Source organism: Leopardus geoffroyi, chromosome A1 (genome assembly GCF_018350155.1).
Source record: "Leopardus geoffroyi isolate Oge1 chromosome A1, O.geoffroyi_Oge1_pat1.0, whole genome shotgun sequence".
NCBI classification, from domain to species: domain Eukaryota; kingdom Metazoa; phylum Chordata; class Mammalia; order Carnivora; family Felidae; genus Leopardus; species Leopardus geoffroyi.
In genome coordinates, this window is record NC_059326.1 from 81,904,134 (window position 1) to 81,929,713 (window position 25,580).

Genomic DNA, 25,580 nt, shown 5'->3' on the forward strand with positions numbered 1-25,580 from the left:
ACCCCATAGTTAGTGGACAGGTGTCATGGCTAAAACCAGCCAATCTGGAGTAAATACTTGCTGCTCAACGTCCAGAGAAATTTACACTTAAGGCCCCACAGCACATTACTGGAGGCGACGTATCGTGTCTCCTTACAGCATTTTCTTTGCAGACCCATCAGCAAGACACTAGAAATTACAACATCCGGAAACCACAGTGCTGCTGTTCCTGGCACCCTCGGGGCCCACTGACAGGTGCTGTCCTAATTTATTGTTTTTTAATGTTTATTTATTTATTTTTTTTTTTAGAAAGAGAAATCCAGGGAGGGACAGAGAGAAGTGGGAGAGAAATCTCAAGCAGATTCTATGCTTCCAGCACAGAGCCTGATGTGGGGCTCGAACTCACAAACTGAGATCATGACCTGAGCCAAAACCGAGACTCAGACGCTTAACCTACCGAACCACCCAGGTGCCCCCTAATTTATTTGTTTAAACTTTAATAAGAAATACGGATTCCTTGGTGCATTGCTTATGAAGAGTATATTAGCCTTTAAAACTCCTTGCACAAAATCATAATTTGAAAAAAATCCACATCAATGTTCTTATTCACTTGGTTTTTACAAGATTCAAAGAGAGAGAAAGGGTTTTGAGATCATGAAGGATGAATAGATCCTCTTGAGAATCTCAGATAGTTTTAGTATCTTTAGAATTTTATCTTTTAATTTTTTAACGTTTATTTATTGAGAAACAGAGAGAGACAGAGCATGAGCAGGGGAGGGGCAGAGAGAGGAGGAGACAGAATCCCAAGCAGGCTCCAGGCTCCGAGCTGTCGGCACACAGCCTGACGTGGGGCTCAAACCCACAGACCGTGAGATCATGACCTGAGCCAAAGTCGAACGCTTAACTGACTGAGCCACCCAGGCACCCCAGTGTCTTTAGAATTTTTGAAGACCTACTAGAAAGTCTCAAAATATGACTTAAATATCAAAATAAATGTTTTTAAAAAATATTTATTTTGAGTGAGAGAGAGGGAGCACAAGGGGGGAGGGGCAGAGAGAGAGGGAGAGAGAGAATCCCAAGCAGGCTCCAAGCTGTCAGCACAAAGCCCAACGTGGGGCTTGATCTCATGAACTGTGAGATCATGACCTGAACTGAGATAAAAAGTCAGACACTAAACTGACTGAGCCACCCAGGTGCCCCTCAAAATAAATGTTTTAATTAGCTTAGACTTTGTTTTGTTTGTAAATGATTATACTTCCTCAGTCTTCATAAGCCAGTGGAGTAAGAAGTGTCTATGTCCTGGGAGGGCAAACAGAGGCTAAAATACTGACCGGTGACGTCCCGCAGGTCACACTGAGACCCTGCTACCGCTGTCAGCGTTTGTGGGCCATCCCACGATGGTAAGTACTACCTGGGCCGGACAGCAGAAAGGATGATCAGGCAGGGGCGCAGAGACTTTTTTGCAAGAGCAGTATATTTACGTAAAGGATTTAATCTCAAATGGTAGTTTCAAACACAAGGAGAAACGGGGACCATCTGGAAGGCAGAGGGGCCTCCCTAGGCTGGCCACCGGGCACAGTGACCGACGGGGACAGCTCTGTAGGACTCCAAGGGGAGGGCACAGATGCCACCGTCACAGCCTCGCGGGTGCGGGCAGAAATCTCAACAACTGATTTGGAACCCGCAGGCAGACTTCAACTCACACCTGTCGGGACCAACCTCAGAACTCACTGGAGCTGAGGCCTGGGGCGTGTGCTGGGAGTGTGCACTGGGGTTGTGTGCTGGGAGCATGTGCTCACATGCTGGAGGCCTGTGCTCGTGTGCTGGGGGCCTGTGCTTGTGCGCTCCGAGTGTGTGCTGGGGTTGTGTGCTGGGGGTGTGTGCTCGCATGTTGGAGGCCTGTGCTCGTGTGCTGGGAGTGTGTCTCGTGCACCAGGAGTGTGTGCTGGGGTTGTGTGCTGGGGGAATGTGCTCGTGCGCTGGGGACCGAGGGCCGGCTGGCAGAGAGAAGCCCAGCCTCTCCCCTGCAGTCTCCCCTCTCGTACTGATTCCTTCACGGTAAGCAGATGATGCTACCTGCGAATTCTCCCTCGTATTTCTGCTCGGCCGTGCACCCCTAGAGCCCCATTTGTGGTGGTGACTTCCTCGTGCCTCACCGCGGGCCTCACCATGGGCCTGGGGGGCTGTGAGAGCCACAAAATCGCACAAAGGGCTCATGGCGCCATAATGAGCAGGACGCCAGCAGGGTGCTGCTCGGGCCAGCTTTGCACTTGGGGGAATTCATTTCCTCTCGAACTACCTCAGCTTTGGAATCAGCCCTCACGTTTTCCAAACAACACAGACGTCTCATTTTGTCCTCTGTACATCCACCGCGTCGGTGACCCTGCACCAAAGCAGAAAGCTTTCGTGGAGAAGGAACAATGTTCTGGGCTGCAGGTTCCGTGGCCGCGCAAGTGTGGGTGACTGAGCTGCGGGTCCCGGATCCTGGGCGGGAATCCTGCCTGTGGCAGCCGCACTCGGGTTCGGAGCCCAGGCCTGGCTGGCCCCTGGGATTGGAGCCTGCAGCCCGCACATTCTCACCGGGGTCACAGCACGGGTCCCAGCCATCTCCCCTGGTCTTCTCCACCAGCGGCGCTGTTTGCACATCCTGCGGAGCCGCCCTCCTGCGCCACCTCGCTTTGGCCGTGGTATTTCCTGCAGCCTCCTGAGAGCATCTCTTACCCGAGGGCCTTTGATGCTGTCCTGGGGGCCAGGGCACTGGTCTCAAAGACACAGGCAAAGCGCACCACACTGGAGCCCCCCGGCCTCACTGGGGCCCCTCCGAGAAGAGGAACCTGTCTGGGTCTTGGGGCCGCTGCCGGCCACCAACCCTCTGCCAGGCAGAGGGGTTTCTCCTTCCTCTGATTTCCTGTCCCCCTCAAGCCACCTGCTCCTTCCTGAGCCAGCCTGCCCCCTTCCTGGCGAAGCCTGCCTGCTCTGTCCACGCACTCGGGGACCCATCCTGCGCTGTGCCCACCGCCTGCCCCAGGACCTCCCAGGAGAGCGTGGCACCCGCGGGCCCCGCGTTCCAGGCCACCAGAGCCTGGACCCTCCGCAGAGCCGCCCCAGCCCGTGCCCTGGCCACCAGGGTGCCCACCGGGTGCATACAGACCTCCCACAGGAGACGTACAGAGCCACACCTGGGGGGAGGAAAGTCCTCCTGCAGGGTCAGTGCCAGGCACCCTCCTCCAGATCAGGGTCACCGTCCCCTGCGTGGGGCTTAGGTGTCCTGGGCTTAGAGCTGCCTTGGGTTTACATTTATTTCCCTATTGGCAGAAGCCCATTGTTTGATTTCAACAAGCCACCCACCTTTACCCACTCCATGCGGGCGCTTTAAAGGCTCAACCAAGATGAAGCTTCCATGCGGGTCAACACTTAGGATGTTCTGGATGCTGCACCACGTTCACATTCCAGCTCTACTCCAGAGGCTCCCCTCCCTGAACCTGGGAAATCACAAGAATAAAAGGTTTAGTTCCTCTCCCTGGAAACAGGGGTTGCAAGGCTGGGTACTCAAGCCAGCCTGAGGGACACGGGGGCCCTGCCACCTTGGCTCTCTGGGCTGCCTTCCCGGGGCATAAATACGGAGGGGTGCAGGGAGCCCCTGCCCACTGGTGACCTGGGTCGTGAGAACAGGCAGCTGCAGTGTTTCCAACAGTGCGGTCTGGTTTTGACCCCCGTCCTGCCCCGGGCACCGCTTCCCCCAGGAGCCTCCCCCCGCCCCCCCCACACACACAGCTGGCCTGGTGCACCACAGCAGGCTTTGTGGCGACCCAGCACCCGGCCCACCACCCCCCCTTCTCCTGACAAGGTCCTGGGGAACTGGGGGATCCGAGCCCGGTCCAGGGCTTCCGAGCAGACGCACAGCTCCTTCCGGGTGGCTCTGCGCAGGTCCCCTGAGGCAGGGTGCGACCCCGGGGAACTGGGGTAAGGCCGGGGTCAGCCCCAGGGCAGAACTCCAAGCCCAGCCTGTGTCCCCTTTGGGTGTGCGATGTGAACCCGGTCCGGGGCGACCCTGGGCGGAGGGGCACGACCCCGGCCCCCTGACACGCGTGGGAGGGAAGGGTGGGCTGGGGCATCTCCTTCCCCTCCTGCCGCCCCCGTCCGCCTCCGCGGCCGCCCCTGCCCCAGACCTTTACCCCTCTCTCTCCTCCCCTGCCCCCTGCGTGGAGCCCCTCCTCTCCCTCCGCTCTTCCCGCGGCCTTCACCCTCCCCCTCCGCCCTCCACCACGGCCCCGCCCCCACCTTTCTCCGCCTCCCTCATGCGCCCTCCTCCCCAGCACCCCTCCCCCTCCGCCGCCCTTCCCCCCGCGGTCGGGCCTAGAGCTGCACCTGTGGCGGAGTCCAAGGAAGCGTGAGGAAGGTCCAGGCCGGGCAGGTGCGCGGGGGCAAGGGCAGCGGAAGGGGCGGGGGGGGGGGGGACGCGGAGGGGCCGTCCCACGTGGGGGACCCGACCGGAGTCCCAGCTGTCACAGGTTGGAGGGCAGCGGGCTCCAAGGACACAGACGCCCCTCCCCATCGTGACGGGGTCCTCTCGGACGCGACAGGTGTCACCCATGCCCCCCCCCCCACCTTGAAGAGCCACATCCTGGGCTCTTCCGAAACGCGTCCGCTGATTGGTCGGGTGTCAGGACAGGTGTGGGGACAGGTGAGGGGCAGGCGGGCATGGGGGCACAGGAGGGGTCCACCCACGTGCATCTTTCGGAACCTGGTCGCCTGAAGCCGGCAACGGGAAAGGCGGTGGCCCAGCGGCCCCCCTCTAGTCCCTGAGCTTTTCAAAAGCGCGACTCAAGAGAAGACTCTCAGACTCAAAATAACAAGGCTTTTGTCCTCCGACTTCAAAGGCCGTTCTACCACTTTTTAAAGGAAGTCTGGCTTCTCTGGGCAGCACCGACACTTGAATAAGAGTGAGCTGGGGGAGGAGCAGACTTCTGTCCCCAGCAAGCACAGCTCCTATCCTTGCTGGAAACATCCCATCCAGGGGCAGCCCCTGGACCAGGAAGGGGTCAAGGCACCCGGAGCAGGCCCAGGAGGATGTGCAGGGGATGCTGTGAGACGCCCCAGGATGTGTGTCCACGGGGAGCTGCAGGGGCACCACCAAAATAGAAGTGCATCCCCAGGGGCCACTGGTGCCCGAGTCCTGGAGTCCTGGGCAGGCAGAGGACCCCACCTGGCAGGTAGGCGGGCAGGGGTGGGTTGGGGGGGGGGCCTAGGGAAGGAGCCTGTGCATTGGAGGGCCTTGTGCCCTGCAAATCCGTGGGGTGACTGGCCCAAAGCTGGTTCTGAGAGCTGCGTTCTGCCCCAACCTCCTCGGGTCAGCTGTAGCAGGTGGGAAAAACACCCTGTGAGGTGGGGACAGGGGACACTCCTGCCGTGGACCTGGGTGGGTGGGGAGGACAGTGCTCTCTGGGGTGAGTCGGCTCTATCTCAGGACTCCCGTAGAGTTTCCAGACCTGCCCGCCTTGTCCCACCCCGTGGGCTGGCTGCGCCCTCCTGGGCCCTGACGCCACAGTCTGGGCCTGGCTGCCACTCCCGGGTTGTGGTGCCTCTGCGTGCCTGTGTCTGCATCAGTTTTGCCTTCTGTGAAATGGGAGTGTCGCCTCGCTGCCTCACACAATTGTGCAAAGAAGTGGTTTGTGCACAGAGCTGCTGGAAAGCAGGGGCCCACAGCCCACGGGGTGGGCTTGTGCCCCAGAGGCTTCGGGCTTGGGGCTCCGAGTTGCATGTCCCCAATTTCCAGGGTGAGTCTTTTTTAGAGCATGGTAGAGGCAAGGCTTTCTTAAGGAAAAACTTGCAGGAACGGTTAGAAGGAGGCCATAATTCAGGGGCAGGAGCGATGGAGTCGCAGAACGGCCGAGAACATCTAACAGGCGGAAGGACTGCATGTAGCCAGAAACCCACCTCAGCCTCCAGGAGAGTCCCTCCCCTGCACCTGCTTCTCCCCGCTCCCATCCTCACTGCTGCAGCTTGCTGGTGATTCTCTGTCTTTCTGAGTGTCAGGCTCTGTGGTGCGGTCTTTAGCTAAAACCTCGACTTTTCTCTGGGAAAGTGGCATCTTGGCGAGCGGAATGAGGACATGGTCACGGCAGAAGGAGAGGTCTCTGACTTCTGTGACGTGGGGGGATCCCTGCGGTTGAGCCAGAGGCCCCTGCAGTGTCTGTGTGACACACAGGTGGCCTGGAATGTTACCGACAGACACACAGCACGTGGCCCCAGACTCAGTTGATGCAGAAGTTATTAGAAGCGTTCAGTGCATTTCTCCTCTCGTATTTGCTTGTGAGAACATCGGTGAAGCTGTTTCCTGGCAGGTGGGGACTCTGGGCTGCAGACACACGGGCACAGGTGACGCTGGGCCCGGAGCCACCTCTGAAGCAGCCCCCGTGATGCCCAGAGGCCCCCGTCCTTGACAGAGGGCAGAAGATGGGGGTCGGTCTTCACCAAAACACCTGCAGAAGGGGCTTTGGGCTGGGCGCCCGCACAGGAAGGCAGAGTCTGGCAGTGCAGTCGGCTCGGGGTGGCCGCTGATAGAGGCTGGGGAGGGGGCACCCAGTTGCCCGTAGAGTCTCAGTGGGCTCCGGGTGGGCATAGCTTGCCTATGGTATTTTCCTCTTTGAGATGGGACATAACCCTCCTGGCCTCCTGGCTTCCTCGAGTGAAACTTCCAGAACTTTGAGTCCACGGTAGGATGTCTGACACTCCAGGGTTACCAGGAAACTAGGGCATGTCAACTTTGGGGTCGGGCAGGGGAGGAGGTGAGAGGTGAGGACCCCCCCCCCACCCTCACCTTCTCTCTCCTAGAACCGTCTTCTTTGTTCATGAATGATAACACCACTTTTTGAGTATGACGATTTGTAACCAATAACGCGATTGTCGCGAGGGGCAGTGACAAAGCCAGTGGTGACGCTCCTCTCCAAACGCGCTTCTCTAGTGTTCCAGCTCCGGTGAGAAGCAGTGGGGACGCAGAGTCTGATTTCCTGTCCTGGTGCAGCTGTCTGTTCAGTGAGAGTGTGTGGTGGCCCGGGTGCCTCCCTCGTGCCACCCCACCCGGTGACGTCACAGAGCGTGAGTGCCACTGAGCCAGGGTGGTGGCACGTCTGATGCCTGGAACCCGTGTACACAGGCCGGCTCCCCCGGGAACTCCGTGAGGGCAGGGGCTGCCTGATGCAGGAGCGAGTGCGCAGGGAGGCGGCCAAGCCAAGGGAAAAGCCAGCGAAGCTGGTTGGCTTGGGTCTTATGCTGTGCTTGGCCACGTCCCCATCACCCAGCCCCCGGGTCCCTTGGGTGCTGTGTGGGGGACACCTGGACTCCAAAGAGGGACAGAACCAGACACGGGTGCCATTGTCTCTCTGGGTTCAAGCTGCTTATAGGGGCTTTTTCAGGGGCAGACAGGACAGCCAAAGGGCCCCGACACAGTTTGGTGCTCAGTGGGGACGCCAGCCTGGAGGTTGTTACAGTGAACAGGCCTGACATCTGGGTTTCTCTGTGCCCTTGGGGCTACACTAGCTGTGGGAAACTCTGCGATGGAGAAGGCTCTCTCTCTCCTGCCTGTTCCTCTCTGCCTGGGGACACTGGGGGCACTGTCCTGAGCTTCTGGAGAGGTGCAGTCCTGGGGGAAGGAGGGAGGCCACCTCCCAGGCCCCTGGTGCCAGCTGTCCTTGGGCCGGAGGCTGACCCGCCAGGGGGCGAGGGAGGCTGGGACCTTGCAGAGGAAGCAGGGGTCGGGGGAGCCTCACCGGTCCTTCGCCCAAGTTGGGTGGGCGGCACGCTTTTGAGAACGAACTAATTAAAGCAGCTCTTGGGTCATCTTGCTTATGTCTTGAGACCAAGTGACTGATGACACTTGTGCACTGAGGCAGGGAGGGCTGGACAGAGGGGCTGGGTGGAGGGGCTGGATGGTGGGGAGAGCTGGGTGGAGGGAAGGGCTGGACGGAGGAGCTGGATGGTGGGCCTGGGCAGGTAGGGCTGGACGGAGGGGCAGGGTGGAGGGGCTGGATGGTGGGGAGGGCTGGGTGGAGGGGAGGGCTGGACAGAGGGGCTGGGTGGAGGGTAGGGCTGTGTGGAGGGGCTGGGCGACAGGAGCTCTCCTGGTCCTGGCAGTACTGGAACAAAGGTGGACTCACACACTCGGCCTTTTCTTTCTAGTCCGGAAGTTTAAGATTACAATCAGCCTGTTGGTTTGAAATTCTCTGAGCAGAATTTGGAAGAAAAGAGGAAAAAACAGGTTGTTTAGTTTTAACCCAGAAAATCATTCCTCCTAGTTTTTAGTATCAACACCAGACTCAGGCAGTCGGAAATCCTTAGCCTCGGTGTGACTGGCTGCCGTGTGTGCCCTCCCGTAGCACCGCACACTGTGTGATCGTCTAGGAAACGTGGGTGTGGGATCCGGAAGGCCCCAGCTGCTGCCCAGGGAGATGGGCTCGCCGTCCCTGGCGTTCGGTGTGAAAGCTCCTCACCCTGGCCCTGTGTGAGGAGGTTAAGAAAACGTCATAGGGACCCAAGCACATGTCCAGAGAAGTTACGTGCAGGACGCGTACGGGTAACCAGCAGCAGTGTTTGTAAAAATGAGGGACAGGTGCGTTTTGTGGGACAGGCAGGGAAGCCGGCTGGAGCTGTGTGTTTGGGCAGGGAGAGAGGGAGGAAACGGGGTGCCTTCCCGGGCAGGGGTGCGGAGTTGTTGGTGCCCGATGCACTTGGGAACTGGCTGCGTCTGCCGGCTAGCGCCACCCCCCAGTCCAGTGGCGGCTCCTTCCTCCCTGCAAAGACCCGCAAGGCTCTGTGCCAAGGGTCCTATGTAGGCAGCAAGTGGGAACCCCTCCCCAGGGCTGGCCGGCAGTGGTGGGCTTTCAAAGCTGCCCGGGGGTCTAAGAGGCGGTCAGGCCTGGGAGCGGCTCCAAGGGCAGACTGGCCATCGGGTAGCTGGGCCGTCGGGGAGGGCCTGGAGGACAGGATCGGCGGGGCCGGCCCCCGGCAACCAGGGGCTTCGGGGGAAGGACTGACAGCTGGTGACCTTGTGGCCCGAGGGAGGGCACGATGCCTGCGCCCTGCGGAAGCCGCCTCCGGGGCGTGGCTTCAGTCAGAGACGGAAGCAGAGGTGATTGATGTTCGTGGAGCCACAAGTAAGGGTTGTTAAGTTATGTCATTTACATCTGTACTCTTGAAGATGGGGCCCTGTGGATGTGAAGTCGACAGAGGGAAATAAGAACGAACCGGAAACAGGCTCAAAGACCAGGCACAGAAAAGCACGGTCAGTAGTGACCTGCTGAGGTGACCCTTGCACCCCATGCATGATTCCGGTGCTCTCTGTTTGAGATGCAGCTACCAGCTGTCTCTTTAAATTCAACCCTGCTTCCAAAAACTTGACTGAAGTTTCTTTGCCAAATTTTCACTGGAGGGATAATACCTTGATGTTTGTTCTGGAACTCAAGAGGACATTCTTTGCTCAGAGGATTTAACGTGTTTTTAAGTAATCTGAATAAGCAACCAGCAAGGGTTCTGAAGTTTGCCAGTTCGGTGAATGAGACTGTGACCTTGAAACCGGGGACCCAGGGATTTTTATATCCTTGAAACAAGAGCCTAAATGTCAAGGGGGAAAGATCTAGGCCTTTGTTTTTCTTAAGCAGCAGAAGTAAATGATATTTTTGTTTATGCAACCTTTACTCCACTTGAGTACTGGGACAGCAGGCTGGTTGCTAACTGAGCGTTGACACGATGGAAGGCAGTTGGAGGACGAGTGTCCTTGTGGGCGCACTCTGGCCGTTTCTGAATAAGCACCGCGGAAGGCTGCGTCTGGTTATTTGGGCTTTATTCGCAGACACAACGCCAACGCCAATGTCTTTGGGCAGGGTGACCTCATTTTTGTGTTAAAATCTGTTTCCGCACTGCAGACTTATGTTTGACTGCTGGAGATGTGTCCCATGCCAGAGGGCTGCACGTGACCATCGCTCCTCCCTGAGACGATCCGATGAGGCTGAGGAGGAAGAAGGTGACCATCAGATCGATGTCCCTGACGTCATCGGGCTTGTTCAAGACCAACCCGGGGAGTCAGACACACCCACAGGTGGGGATCGCGCCTTATTTCTGTCCGGAAGCTCGGGCTGGTGATCAGACTCGCACGTCCTCCTCGTAGCTACTGTGGTCCTGGGAGCAGGTTGATTTCTTTTGGATCACTGTCGCCTGCTGTCGCCTATTGTCACCTGCCCACAGCTGGCAGGCAGTCTCCCAGGATGGTCCTCACCGGGCCACCTGGCGGTTCTTCAGATGAGCGGTTTAAGACGAGGTCGGCTCCGGTGAGAGGGGAATAGTTCATTCGGGTCTGCAGTGAAACACCTGCGCCTGAAAGAGACTGTCACCAGGCTTTGCTTCAGTTCTCAAAAACACGTCATCCGTGGTTTGAATCGGTGGGTCGAGCTCCTGCCGGTCAGCAATCCGCGGCCGGTGCCCGGAGGACAGCTGAGCAGGACCCAAGGGGTGAGACCCCACTGTCCTCAGCGCCCAGCCTGACCCCCATCCAGGCCCGGGGCCCTCCCTCGCTCCCCTGGCCAGGGTCTTAACGGGAGGGAGAGGCTGTCCCCACTCTGAGTTTCACCTGCACAGAGTCATTGCCGATCCTTCCTGTCCCGCTCCGAAGTAGTTTTCACCGGACGGGGTGAGCCCTGCACCCACCACCAAGGGACAACATGACAGGGATGGCGAGTGTCCACCTGGGGCTGGACCAGAGCCAGGCAGGCCTCTAGGAATGCGGGGAACACTCCTCCTTGCTCTGCATCTGGAGCTTTCTCGGCCTTGCCCTAGCTGGGCTCCGCCACAAATGGCCCTCTGGGTGGAAGCATCCCCGGCCTCCCTCTGGAGCTGTGTCACGGGCGTCCCTAGTTGAGCAGCTCGTGAGCATTTCCCTTCAGACGGGGTGGGGGTGGAGGGTCTCATAAACACCCCAGACCCGGTGGGCCTGAACCACGGCCCCAGTGACGGACACTTGTGTGTGTGAACACCGTTGGCCATTTGAACCTGGCTGGTGGGTAGTTGCATCCTCGGGTGGTGGCCTTGCCAGCATCTCTGTTTAGTAGGTTTCGAAACTTGATTTTTGTCACTTGCCTTGTTGGTGACTGTTGGCGAGTGACAGGCCGCAGCCAGAACCCCCAGGGCGGTCTCCCCAAGATGGCGTGGCCCCGGGCTCTGGGAACTTGGGATGGTGCTGGCTATCAGCAGGTGTGTCCACCCCTGGAAGGGTACTTGGGGTGGAGGTGGCTCCCTCCTGGAGCAAGAGCACAGTTCCGGGCGCAGACATGAGCACTGACTTTCGCGGCTGGAAGGTTATATAGCTCTCCGTGCTCAGTGGGGCTGCAGTGAGCCTCCGTGACGGCTCAGACTCCTGTGGTGGTTGTGCCCCCAGCTCTGGGGACCCTGCTGGGGACCGAGACTAAGGGCGGGGAGGAAGCGGGGCATATGGGTGACAGGCTGACCACTTCCTAATGTAACCACATGTCCTGGGCTGAGGCTCCAGAGTGGACTTGGAGGCTGGACCGTGGCTGTTGCGCACTGGCCCGGACTGTTCACGGCCGCACCGAGCAAGCAGTGTGTCGGGCAGGGAAACACGTGGCTGTGAAGCGTTCGTGAGTTTGTGTGTTGGTTTGAATGCCCTTGTCTGAAGCGCAGGAGCACGCGCTTGTCACGGCCAGTGGTTCCATGTCGCTGCCGCGGTGCCGCGTCGGGGAGACCGGTCCACTGGCAGGGGCGAGCTGTCCCGGTTTGGGAGTGTTGTTGCCATGGCGTTTACTTTTCAAAAAGTTCTGTCTCTCCTGATCGGTTAGTAGCGTCTTTAATGATACCATACCTGAACAGGTACCGGGCAGAGACAACTAAGTGCGGTCGCTGACGTGGGCGTGAAGCGGACGGTTACCGCCTGCAACATGAGGTTGAATCGTGGCGTCGCTGATGTGTCGCAAAACCCTTCGGATATCGATGCTTTCATGCGGCTCACCTGATGCCTTGGTGCATTTAGGACACGGGCTTGTGCGGGTGGCACGGGTGGCCCGTGGGGGGCGGGGGCCCAGCTGCGGGAAAATGTACTGGGAAGAAAGGAAGCTCCAGGATTTCTGGTGTGGCCACTGGGCCTCAGCTCCGCAGAGAGCAGAATGGCCACTAGTGACCGCGGGTGGCATTGTGCGCGGTCTCACAGGCACTGTCCTGTAGTTTGTCTCCTGGAGCTCACGCCGTGTTCCCGCAGAGGCCCCCTCCCCACGCACACTGCCCACCCCCAGCAGCCGCTCTCCTGCTGTCCGTCAGCACAGGAGTGATTTTGTTGTGTTTCCGCAGACAGTTGGTGGCTTTCCTGTTTCCCTCTGTGCTTGATGCAGTGTGCTGTACGATTACGGTGATCAGGGGCCAAAGTGCTCTGGAGGAAGTGTGTCTGTGGGCCGTAACCAGCGCAGACGAGGGCCGTCGGGGAGGAGGTCTTTCTCCCTGTTGCCTTGCCCATGTCCGGACTAAAGTCCTGCCCATCTGTCCGTCCTGCCCACCTGTCCAGACCCACAAAAGTTCCACCTGTTCCGCAAAGCGCTGCTCTGTGACACGGCCGCTCAGTGTCGGGGGTGTGGGGCCTCCCCGACCGAGCACGACTGTGTTGTCCCCAGCAGGGCAGGTTCCCCTGCCTCCGAGACACGGCAGCGTGAGGACAGGGAGTATTTCCTTCCCCATGTCCCGTGCCACTGTTTTCATCTTCAGTGTGCGAGGCCTGGCGGTATTTGGGAATTACCTCACCGGCCCACAGAGTGGGCGGTCCACGGACGGGCCAGGTCAAGCAGCCAGTAGTGCTAGGCCGCGTGGAGGCCGCAAGAATGTGTCCTGAAGCGCCTGACCCACGTGGACAAGAGGCCCGGAAGAAGTGGCTGCAGGATGTGTGTATGCGCAGCAGGCAGCCCGCGGGGGGCGGGGCGGGGGGGGACGGACAGAGCCCTTTGGGGCGGGCAGAGAAGGCCCTGAGCAGCCATCCCGGGATAGGTGGGAAGGAGCCTTCAGTCTGTGTCCTCGCGGACAAAATCGGAGAAGCTGGCCGGCGCCACCCCTGGAGGCTGTACTGAAAACAAATCGAGGCGTGGATAAAAGTCTTCACATGGTTTGGTTTCAATCAGCAGGTTCCACCTGCAGGGGTTTAACCTAAGGAATCAATCAAAAACTGTCACCAAGGTTCATGAACAAAGCTGTTCCCAACAGTCATTATTTATGCCAGTGAGTGTTTGGGGAAAAGCGAGGTCATGTGTTAGGAGTTTGGTGATGCTGTCTGGTCGCTCAGACGACACAGTCACCATGTCTTGTGCCCTAAGTGAAGCCCGGCTACAAAACATCGCACCACAAGGACGACTTTGTAAACAGGGCACGTGCACTTTTGATCAGAGATTTGCAGCTGTGTTTTTTTATCACCCGTTGGTAATCTGTTTTCCTCTGTCTTTCTGTGTCAAGAGGCTGTGTTATCTCTGTGAGAAGAGGGTTTCCTGAGGCAGGACCTGAGGTTGGACGCATGCAGGCGTCAGGACCCAGCCCTGTCCTGCGCTGACCCCTGTTCCTGGACGTGTCCCCCACACAGGCTGCTTCTGCAGGAACTATCCCACCCTGTCTCCCTGGGTCTGTGCCCCTTCTGCCAGGCCAAGCTCACCCTGCGGTTTGGAAGGGAAATGTCTCCTGGGAGAACGTTCCTAGCACTTTGCCGGTGGCCCTCGGAGAAAGGCCCGAGTGTGCACAAAGCCACGGGAAGTGGGGACAAGGGTCCTGGCGCGGCCAGACTGGCGTCCCCTGGAGATGAGGGTCAGGCCTGGTGGCTCTGCCCGGTGTTGGCCCTGGAGGCCGCGGCCCTCCCACACCCCGGCCTGCCCCCACACCCTCGCACCACACTATGACACCTCAGAGCGGCACTGACGTGTCTGTCCCAGATTTTTCTTTGAAACCGTAGCTCCTGAGAACCTGAACCACCTCCTGGAGGGCACTTTCATTAAAGACGAGTCACAGTGGCCCTTCCTAGAGGTATGTGACGTCTGCTCATCCGTCCTGGGGATGGAGGCGGCCGCCGTGAGCGTTTCTTGGATTCACTGATTCTTCAGACTTCCCGTGTCCTGGTCTGCTCGCTCCTTTCGCCCTTGTTAGCTGGCACCCCCTGCACACACTTGGTCCTTTCCCTCGTGTTTACCGGTTTGTAGGATGGTACATTTCTTGCTGGCATCTCCCCGGGGGAAGTGGGGAGGGTGTAAAAATACTGCTTTAAACCCTTAAAAAGTAAAATTGAACCAAGTATGGTTAAAAGATCTCGTCAGCTTTGCTCGCTGGCTGCGTGCCCGGGCAGCGGCCCGTCCACGGAGGAAAGGGGCTCCAGGTGTAGAAGGCAAGGACCTCGCTTATGAGCAGGAGGACGAGGAACTTTACTCTGGAAGAAAAGCGGGGGGCCCTTGCGGGGTCATCACTTAGGGGTCCGGCCGACAGGCCACTGACTGGCTGGTGCTGCTCAGGACACTCTGTGGCTAGGGAGTCAGAGCTGTGATTAAGTCTGTTTGGTGACGGGCCAGCGCCTGCTCTGTTTGGGGCCTGTGTCGTGTTTTTAACAGAACTAAGAAACTTTGATATTCTATGTACGTTCAGCTGTTTGTATTGGTCAAATTGTCCCTTTTGGGGCCTTGGGAGCCCCCCGGGTCCGCCGGGCCTGCTGCTGCATCCTGGGCGTGTCCTGGCAGAGAGGAGCGGTGACAAGCGCCTGGCACAGGGCTGCCCACCGCCGCTCGGCCGTGCCACTCCTTTGCACTTCAAGTGTGCCACACGCACATGCTCATGCACCCGAGTTCTTAGCCGCAGAAGCTAACGAGCTGCGTGGACAACACACACATACTGCCTGCCGCGTGGCCTCAGGGGAGGAGGGTCTAGAAAGGGCAGGGCTGGCCTCTCAGCCACAGGAGGCAGTGCGGAGGGTGGGATCCCCGTGCACACATGTGCCACAGCACGTCCACGGCTGGCATGGACCAGAGCCTCTCCCCTCTCGTAGCTGGAACACACTGATTCCTTCTGATGCTCTCAGTTCAACTTCGGGACCACGTGGGGCCCAGATCTCTGTCTTCCTGACCCCGTGCCCCAGTCCCACTTTCCAGTGACAGCAGCAGCTGGTGTGAACAGCAGAAGCCACTCCGTCCCAGACTTGGATCACGATGGCTGAGGGGGGAGGGGGGCTTGATTTTCGGTGGTGGGGCGGGGCCTGCCCCACGAGGGACGTACAGTCGAATCACCAGGTCCTGCAGTCCCTGGGAGTCATTTCCGTGGGGTGGTGCCAGTAAGCAGGTAAGTAAATCCCCTCTTTCATTTGTAGTGATCGCCACTCACACTTCCACTCTGCTTTGTAACCGTGTAAGGTAACCGTGCATTTCCGAGCCCAGTGACACACATCCAGAGCCGTCTAGGGTCTGTCCCTACCTGCTCCTCTTGTCCCACCTTCCCCCAGAATCACCTTTCTCCTCTTTGGTTTTTGGCGTATGGCTCTGTGTGTGTGTGTGTGTGTGTGTGTGTGTGTGTGTGTGTGTAAGCACGTGTGTACACGTACTCATATCTCCTCTTATTTGTGTACACACACTTCCCTTCACTGTGCTTCCTTCTAACCTGGTACATTTTGGACAGGCTCCCCCACAGGGTGGTGGCCATGCCGCCCGCCCCCCCGGGTCTGTCTCCTGGGCCATCCCGCCTCCTCTGACCTGCATTCCGGATTACCAGATGCTTGGCCTCCAACACTGACACTGTCCCCAGGGTCCCGGCCAGTGTGAGAAAGTGAATCCTGATTTGTCCTTGAGGGAGAGGCGGCCATCGGTCCCACTGGCCACTCACTGCCTGTCAGGGCCCTTAAGGCTGTGGTTGTTGGGGTCCCTGCTTCCTGGGAGAGTGAAACATGTCTGCATGTGTCTGTGTGAGTGCGTCTGTGTGTGTGTGTGTGTGTCTGGGGTGTGTGTGAGTGCGTCTGTGTGTGTGTGTGTGTGTATATCTGTGTGTGTGTCTGTGAGTGTGTGTGTATACGAGTGTGTGTGAGTGTGTCTGGGGTGTGTGTGAATACGTCTGTGTGTGAGTGTGCATGTCTGTGTGTGTGTCTGTGTGTGTGTCTGTGTGTGGGGGGGGTATGTGTGAGTGCATCTGTGTGTGAGTGCATCTGTGTATGTGTGAGTGTGTATATGTCTGTGTGTGAGTGTGTCTGGGGTGTGTGTGAATACGTCTGTGTGTGAGTGTGCATGTCTGTGTGTGTGTCTGTATGTGTCTGTGTGTGTGTCTGTGTGTGTGTGTCTGTGTGTGGGGTATGTGTGAGTGCATCTGTGTGTGAGTGCATCTGTGTATGTGTGAGTGTGTCTGTATATGTCTCTGTGTGTGTGTCTGGGGTGTGTCTGTGTGTGTCTGGGGTGTGTGTGTGTGAGTGCATCTGTGTGTGTGTGTGTCTGTGTGTGTCTGTGTCTGTGTTTGTGTGCCTGGGGTGTGTGTGTGTCTGTATGTGTCTGTGGTGAATGTGTGAGTGCATCTGTGTGTGTGTGTCTGGGGTGTGTGTGAGTGCATCTGTGTGTGTGAGTGTATCTGTATGTGTCTGTGTGTGTGTGTCTGGGGTGTATCTCCGTGGCTTTGATCACCTTACTTTCCTGCTGCTCACAGACTTCCAGGACTCCCTGTTCAGTGCTCACACCAGGTGCAAGCTTTCCTGAAGCCCCCTCTTGTCTCGTCTTTTCTCCGAGGAACAGCCTGGGCCCTCTCCTTTTCCCACCCTCCTTGCTTTCCTTTTTTCTTTTGTTCTTTTTTGGGTTTGTAAATAATAGTATCCGTCTTCGTGGCTCAAAATCAAAATGAGGTAAAAGCTATCCCCTGAGAGTTCGCTCTCGGACCCCGGTGCACCTGCAAGGCCACACCTATGGGTGCTCTCCCCCTCGGGGCCCCGCGCCTGCTGGTCTCAGCAAACACAGCTCCTGACGGCCGGGATAAGACACAGCAGGCCACCCGTGCCGCTGTGCATGCTTTTCCCGCTCACCGTGTTCCGGAAGTTGCGCATCAATGAGGAGTGAGCCCTCAGCCTCTGTTGGCGGATGCTGGGGCTCGTCCCTCTTTGTCACGGTTGCAAACTCTGCTGCAGTTAGTGCCACTTTGTACGTGTGCTGGCACATTCCAGATCCCCGGAGGCTGAGCAAGCAGCAGACGCTTCTGACGGCTTTGCTCGAATCGCGGCTGCCTGTGGGCTCCTCGTGCCCGGTGCTGTCACGACAGCGCTGTCTGCAGAGGCTCCGGGGAGCGGCTGTGGTCCCGTCTCAGCATCCGTCCCCGCTCAGCGTGTGGTGTGACCCGTACATGGCTTACAAGAGACCTTTAACCCCCCTCGTTTGTTTCAGTGTTGTTTCGTCTTCCCTTTGCCCATTTTCTTATTGGGCTGCTAATCTTTTAATGGTTTCTAGGAGCTCTTTACAAGTGAGAGAGATTGGCCCTTGTGATTGGAATTGGAAGAACTTTTTTCTCAGGTTACCGTTGGCCTGACTTCCTTTTTTACCAGTTTTAAAATGTAGTTGGGGGGCCCCTGGGGGGCTCAGTCGGTTCAGCGTCGGACTTCGGCTCAGGTCATGATCTCGCAGTTCCTGGGTTTGAGCCCTGCTTCGGGCTCTGTGCTGCCAGCTGGGAGCCTGGATCCTGCTTCGGATTCTGTGTCTCCCTCTCTCTCTGCCCCTCCCCTGCTCGTGCTCTGTCTCTCTCTCTCTCTCTAAAATTAATAGTAAACATTTAAAATAATAATAATAGGGGCGCCTGCGTGGCTCAGTCGGTTAAGCGTCTAACTTCAGCTCAGGTCACCATCTCATGGTCCGTGAGTTCGAGCCCCGTGTCGGGCTCTGGGCTGATGGCTCAGAGCCCGGAGCCTGCTTCCAATTCTGTGTCTCCCTCTCTGCCCCTCCCCCATTCATGCTCTTTCTCTCTCTGTCTCAAAAATAAAAATAATAAAATAAAATAAACAAAATAATAATAAAAATAAAATGTAGTTAAGTTTCAGTATCTTATGGATTTTGGATGTTGAGTTACTGTTCAAAAGGCCTTGTTATTCTAAGGTTTTAAAGGAATTCATCCAATTTTTACCCGTGGTACTTTTACTCACGCTTAAACCTTTAACCCATTTGGGTTTATTTTGTTGCATGGTTTCAAGTATGGGTCCACCTTCGTTTTTCTATGGTCCTGACACCTTTTATTGGTTTTCTATCTTCACGGCATGTACTGGAGACACCACCATGAAAATCCGTCAAATTTCATTCTGTGTTTGAGTCAGTGTCTGAGATTTCTGTTCTGCATCATCAGTCTGTTTGTCTTTCAGTTTCTGGCACCACTCACTTTAATTACTGGGGCTCTGGGGCGTGTTTTAACATTTTATACGGTCCTGTCATTTCACTGCTGCGTTCAGGGTTTACCTGGCCATTCTTGGTAGCTTTATTTTTCCATATGAAATCCAAAATTCATTATAATTACATAGTTACATAAACAAGTCAGCAAGTAATTATGGCTCTATTTCTTCTTTGAGTTTTTCATTCTTCTGATTTCTTCCTTGTCGAGTGGCATCGTCCAGCATTTCTACAACATTGTTATACAGCAGGTGTCCTGTCAGGAACACGTACTGCCCGGCATGCTTGTGGAGACGTGTGTCCGGGTTTCGTGGTAGATCCACTGTGGGGGCGGCAGTTGAACCCAGTCTGGGCGTGTGTGGCCGTGTGTGTGTGAGGCTGCAGGCTCCCATGTGCTCGTGTCTGTGTCTTCAGTGTTAGCCGGAGAAGCTCTGTGCGTTCTGGGTACGGGTCCGTGGCCCCCTCCGCACCCCTTAGCTTCTAGCCCCGGGTCCCTCACCTCCGAGTGTGACGGGCAGGCGTCTGGTGGAATTGGGGAGTGGGTTGGAGCCGAGTGCCCTCACCAACCCAGCCTGCAGGGTAGGTCCCGGAAGGGCCTCAGGGCTAGGCCACGAGAGCCTGAGTGCACCTTCTGGAAGTTTCCACAGCCTCTGAGGGACGCACTGGTGGGACGCCATGGGGGGGTGAGGAACCGAGCGGGGCCCGCCTTCCAGAGCAGGGTCTAGGAGACCCTGGGGCCATGCCAGCCACTAAGGGCCAGGCTCTGGGAGCAGATCCCTCCGGAGGTGGGAGGCAGTGGCACAGAAAGCCCTCCTCCCTCCCCCGGACTCCACCTGGTGAGGAGCAGGGAGGGGGGAAGGAGAGGGCGGATGGAGTCACCCCAGAGTGCTGCTGACGCTGCGACCCACCTGGGCAGGTCTCGGGGGGCGTGTTCCGTCCACATCCATGGCCCACGTCGGCCTTGGGTGTCAGGGGCAGTTTGGTCAGTGAGTGCCCCACACACTTATTCAAGACGTGGGGCTACTCAGACACTTACAGGTTAGAGCAGGAATATCACGACCAGATAGAGGAAGCTTCCTGCTTCACACTCTTTCTTCTGTGGAAACAGTGTCCCTTCTGAGTGATGGGGCATTAGCACACGGCCAGCGCGGCCTGGACCCCACGATCGGCCCCCCTCAGAAGGCTCTGGGGAGGCCTCGCCCGCCTCAGTGCCTCCGTGTGCCCCCCACCCCCGTCCCCGAGCACAGGTGTGAGACTCGGAGACCCGTCTGCTGTGCTGGCCCCAGGACACGTCAGTGCGGCCAGGCCCCCCCACCCGCCCCTGCTGGATGGAGCCCCAGACCCCCATGTGGGACTGAACGGGCGTGGATCTGGCCCCTGAGCATGCAGCCACGGGTGAACTGCTCTGCACGGAGCTGGGGTCAGCGTTGAGGCATCCTCAGGGGTACCTGGAGGTCACTCGATGAGAAGTGGCCCTGGGAAGGTGAGTGGATGCTGCTTAGCTCACACTCACAATCAGTTCCTGTGCAGGGTCTGGAGGGCACCTGGTGCCCTGCCCGGCACGGGCTGTGGCAGTGCTGAGGCCCCTGGGAGAGGCCCTCGACCTGGGAGGGAGGCCGGGGAGGGGTGAGGGCCCGTGGCTGCGGACTCGTGACCACGAGGCTGAGCTGTGCACAGAAGCAGGACCTAGGGGTGCCAGCTGGGGTAGAGCAAGGCGGACGCCCAGCTGGCACCGACACTGACAGCGAAGCAAACAGCCGATGCAAGAACCCCCTCCCCGGGCCCCGGCGTGCCTGCTGCCCTGGCAGCTGCTGGGCCTGCTGGTGAAGGGAGGGCGTGCGCCGGTGGACTGCGCTTCCTATGCCCGGGCCAGCGTGCACCTGCACCCACGGGGTGTGACGGGTGACAGTAAGAACATCATCGGAGGTCAGAGACACCACAGCTGTTTCCTAAGCTGAGCGCCTCTGCACAAAGAGGTGGCGAGCGTCCGGAGCACAGCCCACACGTGGCCTGCGACCCCACAGAGGCCGAGGGCTTGCTCGGCGCTTACTGCCGTCACTTCCCTCCTCATGGCCCGTCCCTGGACGCATTCCACTAACTCTTCAAATCAGCGGTCCTATGTCAGGCATGCCGATTATTTCAACTTTTTTTTTTTTAAACCTTAGTGAATAGTCTTCATTCAAATCTTTGCACGTTGGTCTGTTGGAGTTATTTTCGAGGCTCTGTTTCCTGTAGCAGCTACCATCCAAAAGGCAGTGGTATCGTTGTTTGCAGATCGCCATCTGAGAGGCCAGATGAGGCCTCCTGAAAACGTGGGCTCCACAGCAGGTAGAGGTGAAGGGTGAAAGGACGCTGGTGACAGCCAATATTTAGGAAGCACCTGCTATGTGCCAGGAGCCGCCAAGTGCAGGGATGCACAGGGGGCCCTTTACAAACAAGTGCGGAGGGGGTGTGGCCATCGTTGGGGAGCAAGATCGGAGCCCAAGAGCTGGGGGCACATCCTGGGGTCTCCGGGACCATCCCTGGAGTGGCTGCCCAGACACGGAGGAGCTCCCACTGTGGGTGCTGACGAGGGCACCCCGCGAACAGAGTCCACCGCCACAGCTCAGACAACATTCGCGAAGGAGACACATGAGCTGGCATGGCTGGCCACCTGCACTGCCCCCGAGGGTGCTGTGAGCATAAGAGCGATCCCTGCACGAGGTGTCTGGTCAGACTTCGCTTCTCTGCACCAGAGACCGTGAGATGCACTCAGGACGCCCACTTGTCATATAGCGACTGGCTTCCTCACTCCCTGTTTGCAGGTCGACATCTGTCTTTAAAATTCTCAGGCGTCAGGATTTATCTTACACTCAGTCCTGCTTCTCCTGAGAGGGGTGCAACCCATTGCTTGCTGTTTGCTTTTTAATGAACAAATTTGATCTTTAGAGCAGTTTCAGGTTCACAGAAAAATTGTGCAGAAAGTACCGAGTTCTCCTTTGCCTCTGCCCCCTCCCCCCCAGCCTCCCCCGTCATCAACGTCCCCCAGCAGATGGGATGTTTGTCATAATCTGTGAGCCTACACGTCCCTGTTACTCGACATCCATGGCTTATGTCACGGCCCTTCCTGGTGCCGTGCATTCTGTGGGTGTGAACGAATGTATGGTGATGGGTCCCCCATTAGCATCAAAGAGAACACCCATGGCTATTTTGCTTCTAAAACGCGCTCGCCACGTTTTAGTGGGATTTACGGCAGTGACTTCTGTGGGATACTGTCAGGGTGGATGTGCGACACCACGTATCTGTCGGAACTCGGTAGCGTGACCTCGAATGTAAACCAGGGCCTTTAGCTGACTATGTCACGGTGGCATTCGGGGACGGTCACGCGTGCGCCACATCAGGCACGGGACTGGAGCAGCACATGTGCGAACCCTGCACTTTGTATTCTGCTTTCCTGTAAACCAGTTCTCTGTAGAGGGCTTATCACAGAAGGAAGTGAGGCTGCTTCACCGTCTTTGGGACCTTTTCCATGAGATCTGTTCAAAGCCGTGGTGACAGGTTGGCCACGACGGACCACGGGGCTGCCGTGGGCACCATGTCCCAACCCAGGGCACAGTTGTCACCTTGTGAGCAGGAAGAGTGGGTGATCGTGGAGACGGCCGGAGAGCGGCTGACGGAAGGAGCAATACTGGCTGTAAGAGTGGTGACGCCTGGTGTCACCAAGTGGTGGACGCTCGTGGGGCACGCCCAAACTGCACGGCTGGGTTGGCACTGACAGCCGCTTAGCTTTCAAGGCCATGCTGCAGTGGGGAGCATCCACGCAGCGTGGCTCTCGGGCACCACAGTGGCTTCCCTGTGGCCACAGGTGAGAAAGTTTGGGCTGTTTCCCAGGAAACCCTGAGCCCGTCGATGGGTGAGCCCCGTGTCTTCTGGAGTCTCCTGTCTCGAGGGGATTTCTCTTTGAAACTTTAAACCCTTTTCTGTGTGTACTTGTTGAAATTCTAGAGCTTTTGACAACTCATGCTAGAATTCAGTCACCTTTTTATTGTCAGTTTTTCACTTGAAATGTCAAAAATTTTAAGACATCATTCTGTTACATAGCCTAATTGTTCTAACTAAAACTCGCCAAGACCTTCCAATAGGTACCCCCAAAGGTCAGTTTTCTTCCCTTCTGGGTAAAAACTACAGTAACCAAAATTTCAAAGTACAAAAAGATGCACCTATGGCCCCGTGAGTGTCATTGCCAGCGAGGTGTCTTGTGACCCGAGTGCTGCCTGACTCGAAGGCCTGTGGCCATGTGCTGCGCAAATTGAGTTCGGCGAGAACGGGCCACACGGGGGAGGCCAGAGCTCCGTGTCCCCAGTGCTGCTGACTGTCCCCAGTTTGCTGACTGTCCTCTCAGGTGCACGTCCCGCCTTGGGCTGCCTCGGGGACTCTTTCTGAATGGATTCGGCCACAGCAAAGTGTGTGGGCAGCAGCTCCGACCAGCAGAGCCACAGAGGAGATGCCGGTACCCTGACCTGACTTGAGCCCAGGAAAGACCAGTTCTGGGAAGATTTTCCCCGATCTTCCCTCTAAGTAAAGCAGAGAACCCTGGGCCCAATGTGTGAGAAAACCCTGCAAGATGAAGAGAAGGAGGTGGTGACCAGGATGTCGGGGTCTGGGGCACAGGGTTGGGTGCCTGGGCTTCCTTTCGCCCGGAATATTCCAGACCAGGCGCTGGAGAAACCAGCAGCCTAGAAACACCAAAGGGCATAAACAAACAAAAAAGAGCTGAAACCACAGCCTGTTCTCAGAGACTTGGGGAGCCCGGCCTCCCACCCCATGGCTGCCCGAGGCCCCCACACCCACAAGAAAGCCATGCCCGGAGCTCATCCCTACTCCCTGCTGGGGTGACGTCGGAGGAGGCCTCTCGGAGTCTGGGCATCACTGCCACCAAAGGGCAATGCAGTCACCTCACCACAGTGACGGTGGAGATACATGGGGAGCAGAACACGGCACCCCACAGCCTCCTAGCCGGGGGGCCTAGCGGGGGGGGGGGTTGGCTAGCAGGAGGCCTAGCGGGGAGCCTAGCGGGGGGCGGGGCAGGGGTCCACCCCTCCCAGGACTGACAAGGACCGTTGTCCCCCTCAGATGTCAGCAGAGTCCTCGAGTGTCACCTGAAGGGTCTGGACTTGGACACACGCCTGCAGTAAAGAGGTGGTGTCCTTCCCTCGCTGTCTGTGTGCCCGAGGAAGCCAGCTGAAGCAGAAGGTTTCCGTGAGATCCAGAACCTCCTAATGTAATACAGAAATGTCCATGTGTCCATAAAAAAGGAATCGTCCTGTCAGGACCCAGGAGAATCTCGACCTGACTAAGAAAGGACAGTAGGTGCCAGCACTGAGTGACAGAAGTGAGCGAGGCTGTCACAACGATGCTGCATGGAGTTATCACAGGTGCGATTTCCGAAAGCAAACACAGAGGTTCTCAGCAACGAAGAAGAAAATGCGAATTTGGAAATGAAAAATATGGTAACTGGGGGCGCCTGGGGTCTCAGTTAAGCGTCCGACTTTGGCTCAGCTCACGATCTCACGGTCCTGAGATTGAGCCCCACGTCGGGCTCTGTGCTGACAGCTTGGAGCCTGGAGCCTGTTTCAGATTCTGTGTCTCCCTCTCTCTTTGCCCCTCCCCGCTTGCACTCTCTCTCTCTCTTTCTCTCTCTCAAAAATAAATAAAACATTAAAAAAAGAAAAATACGATAACTGAAGTCAAACCCTGAATCAGTGGGCCCAACACCCCAAGAACTTGCAAACTTGAGGATAAAGCAGTGGAATTTGGCCCATCTGAACAGGGAGACAATAGACTGGAAGAAAAATGAGCCTCAGGGGCACGTGGACTCTCACAGCTGACCTGACCCCGCTGGGGCCGCACAAGGAGACAAGACTCAGAACTACCCAAATTTGGCAAAAAACACAAACCCAAATATTTGAGAAGTTGATAGAACCCCAGTTAGAAAAATCCTGCTGAACCATACCAGGACATCTTGTGGTCGAACTTCTGAAAATTGAAGACAAAGAAAAACAGACCACGTGAAGCACCCAATGGCGATTCGGGACATTGAGTTAGTAGTTTTAGGGGCGCCTGGGTGGCTCAGTCGGTTGAGTGTCCGACTTCAGCTCAGGTCATGATCTCACGGTTCATGGGCTCAGGCCCCACGTCGGGCTCTGTGCTGACAGCTCGGAGCCTGGAGCCTGCCTCAGATTCTGTGTCTCCCTCTCTCTCTGCCCCTCCCCGTTCATGCTCTGTCTCTCTGTCAAAAATAAATAAACATTAAAAAAAAATTTTAAGCTCTCCACAGACCTCCAGACCTGAGTGGTTTCACTCAAGAATTCTAACACACATTTAAAGAACCAACATCAATTCTACGCTGTCTCTTCCAGAAGATAAAATGGAGGCACTTCCTGGTTTGTCTTATGAGGCTAGGATTACGTTGATGCCAAACCTGACAAAGACAGAAAAGGAATCTGCAGACCAGTATTGCTGGTGAATGTGGACACAAAAGTCCGTAACAAAATATTCGCAAGTAGAGGTCAGCAATGATAAAAAGAATTGTTCCGTATGACCGGGGTGAGTTTGTTGCAGGTGCGAAGGGCTGGTTCAGTATTTCAAGATTTATCAGTAGAATCCACCATAATGGGCCAAAGAAGAAAGCTCAGACCATCATTTCAATCAATACGGAAGTATTTGACAAAATTCAACACCCGTTCAGAAAAACAGGAATACAGGGGAACTTCCTTAACTTGTTAATAAATATCTACAGAGACACCGACAGCCAGCGTCACGTTAAAAGGCAAGAACCGCAGTGGCCGTGTGGTCCGGACACAGTGTCGTGTCTGCTCATGGCTCTTAACCTGTGATGCAGGTCAGGAAAAGGAAGTACGCAGCGTGGAGATTGGGGAGGAACCAACAGTCCCTGTTTACAGTGATTACCTAATTATAAAATCCCAAGGACTCTACAGAAATTCTCCTAGAATTAGATGAGTGAGTGTAGCAAGGCTGCAGGATACAAGATTGAACATTCACAGTCAACGGACACATGGACACCAAAAGGAAAAAAAAATGCGATACCACTTGTAATTACTCAAAAGAGACACTAGGGGGAACCTGGGTGACTAAGTTGGTTAAGTGACTGGAATTTGGCTCAGGTCATGTGATCCCATGGTCATGGAGGCTCTGCTTGGGATT

The 25,580-nt window shown here is 56.8% G+C and overlaps 1 protein-coding gene and 1 long non-coding RNA gene across 3 annotated transcripts in view; one reads left to right on the plus strand and one right to left on the minus strand.

Moving 5' to 3' along the window:
• Window positions 1-1,174: 1,174 nt before the first annotated feature.
• On the minus strand, window positions 1,175-4,127 carry LOC123596918. The gene is made up of 3 exons (XR_006711893.1): window positions 3,328-4,127; window positions 2,279-2,721; window positions 1,175-1,390 (listed from the first exon to the last, which is right to left on the minus strand). It is a non-coding gene; the product is annotated as an uncharacterized LOC123596918 (long non-coding RNA).
• Window positions 4,128-4,332: 205 nt separating this feature from the next.
• Window positions 4,333-25,580, plus strand: part of MCF2L (MCF.2 cell line derived transforming sequence like) — a 133,080-nt gene continuing 111,832 nt past the window's right edge. For both annotated transcript variants that reach the window (XM_045482433.1, XM_045482438.1), the window contains exons 1-2: window positions 4,333-4,393; window positions 9,900-10,072. In XM_045482433.1, coding sequence (XP_045338389.1) covers window positions 9,904-10,072 — 169 coding nt within the window. In that variant the 5' untranslated portion in view covers window positions 4,333-4,393; window positions 9,900-9,903. The remainder of the gene's footprint in view (window positions 4,394-9,899; window positions 10,073-25,580) is intronic.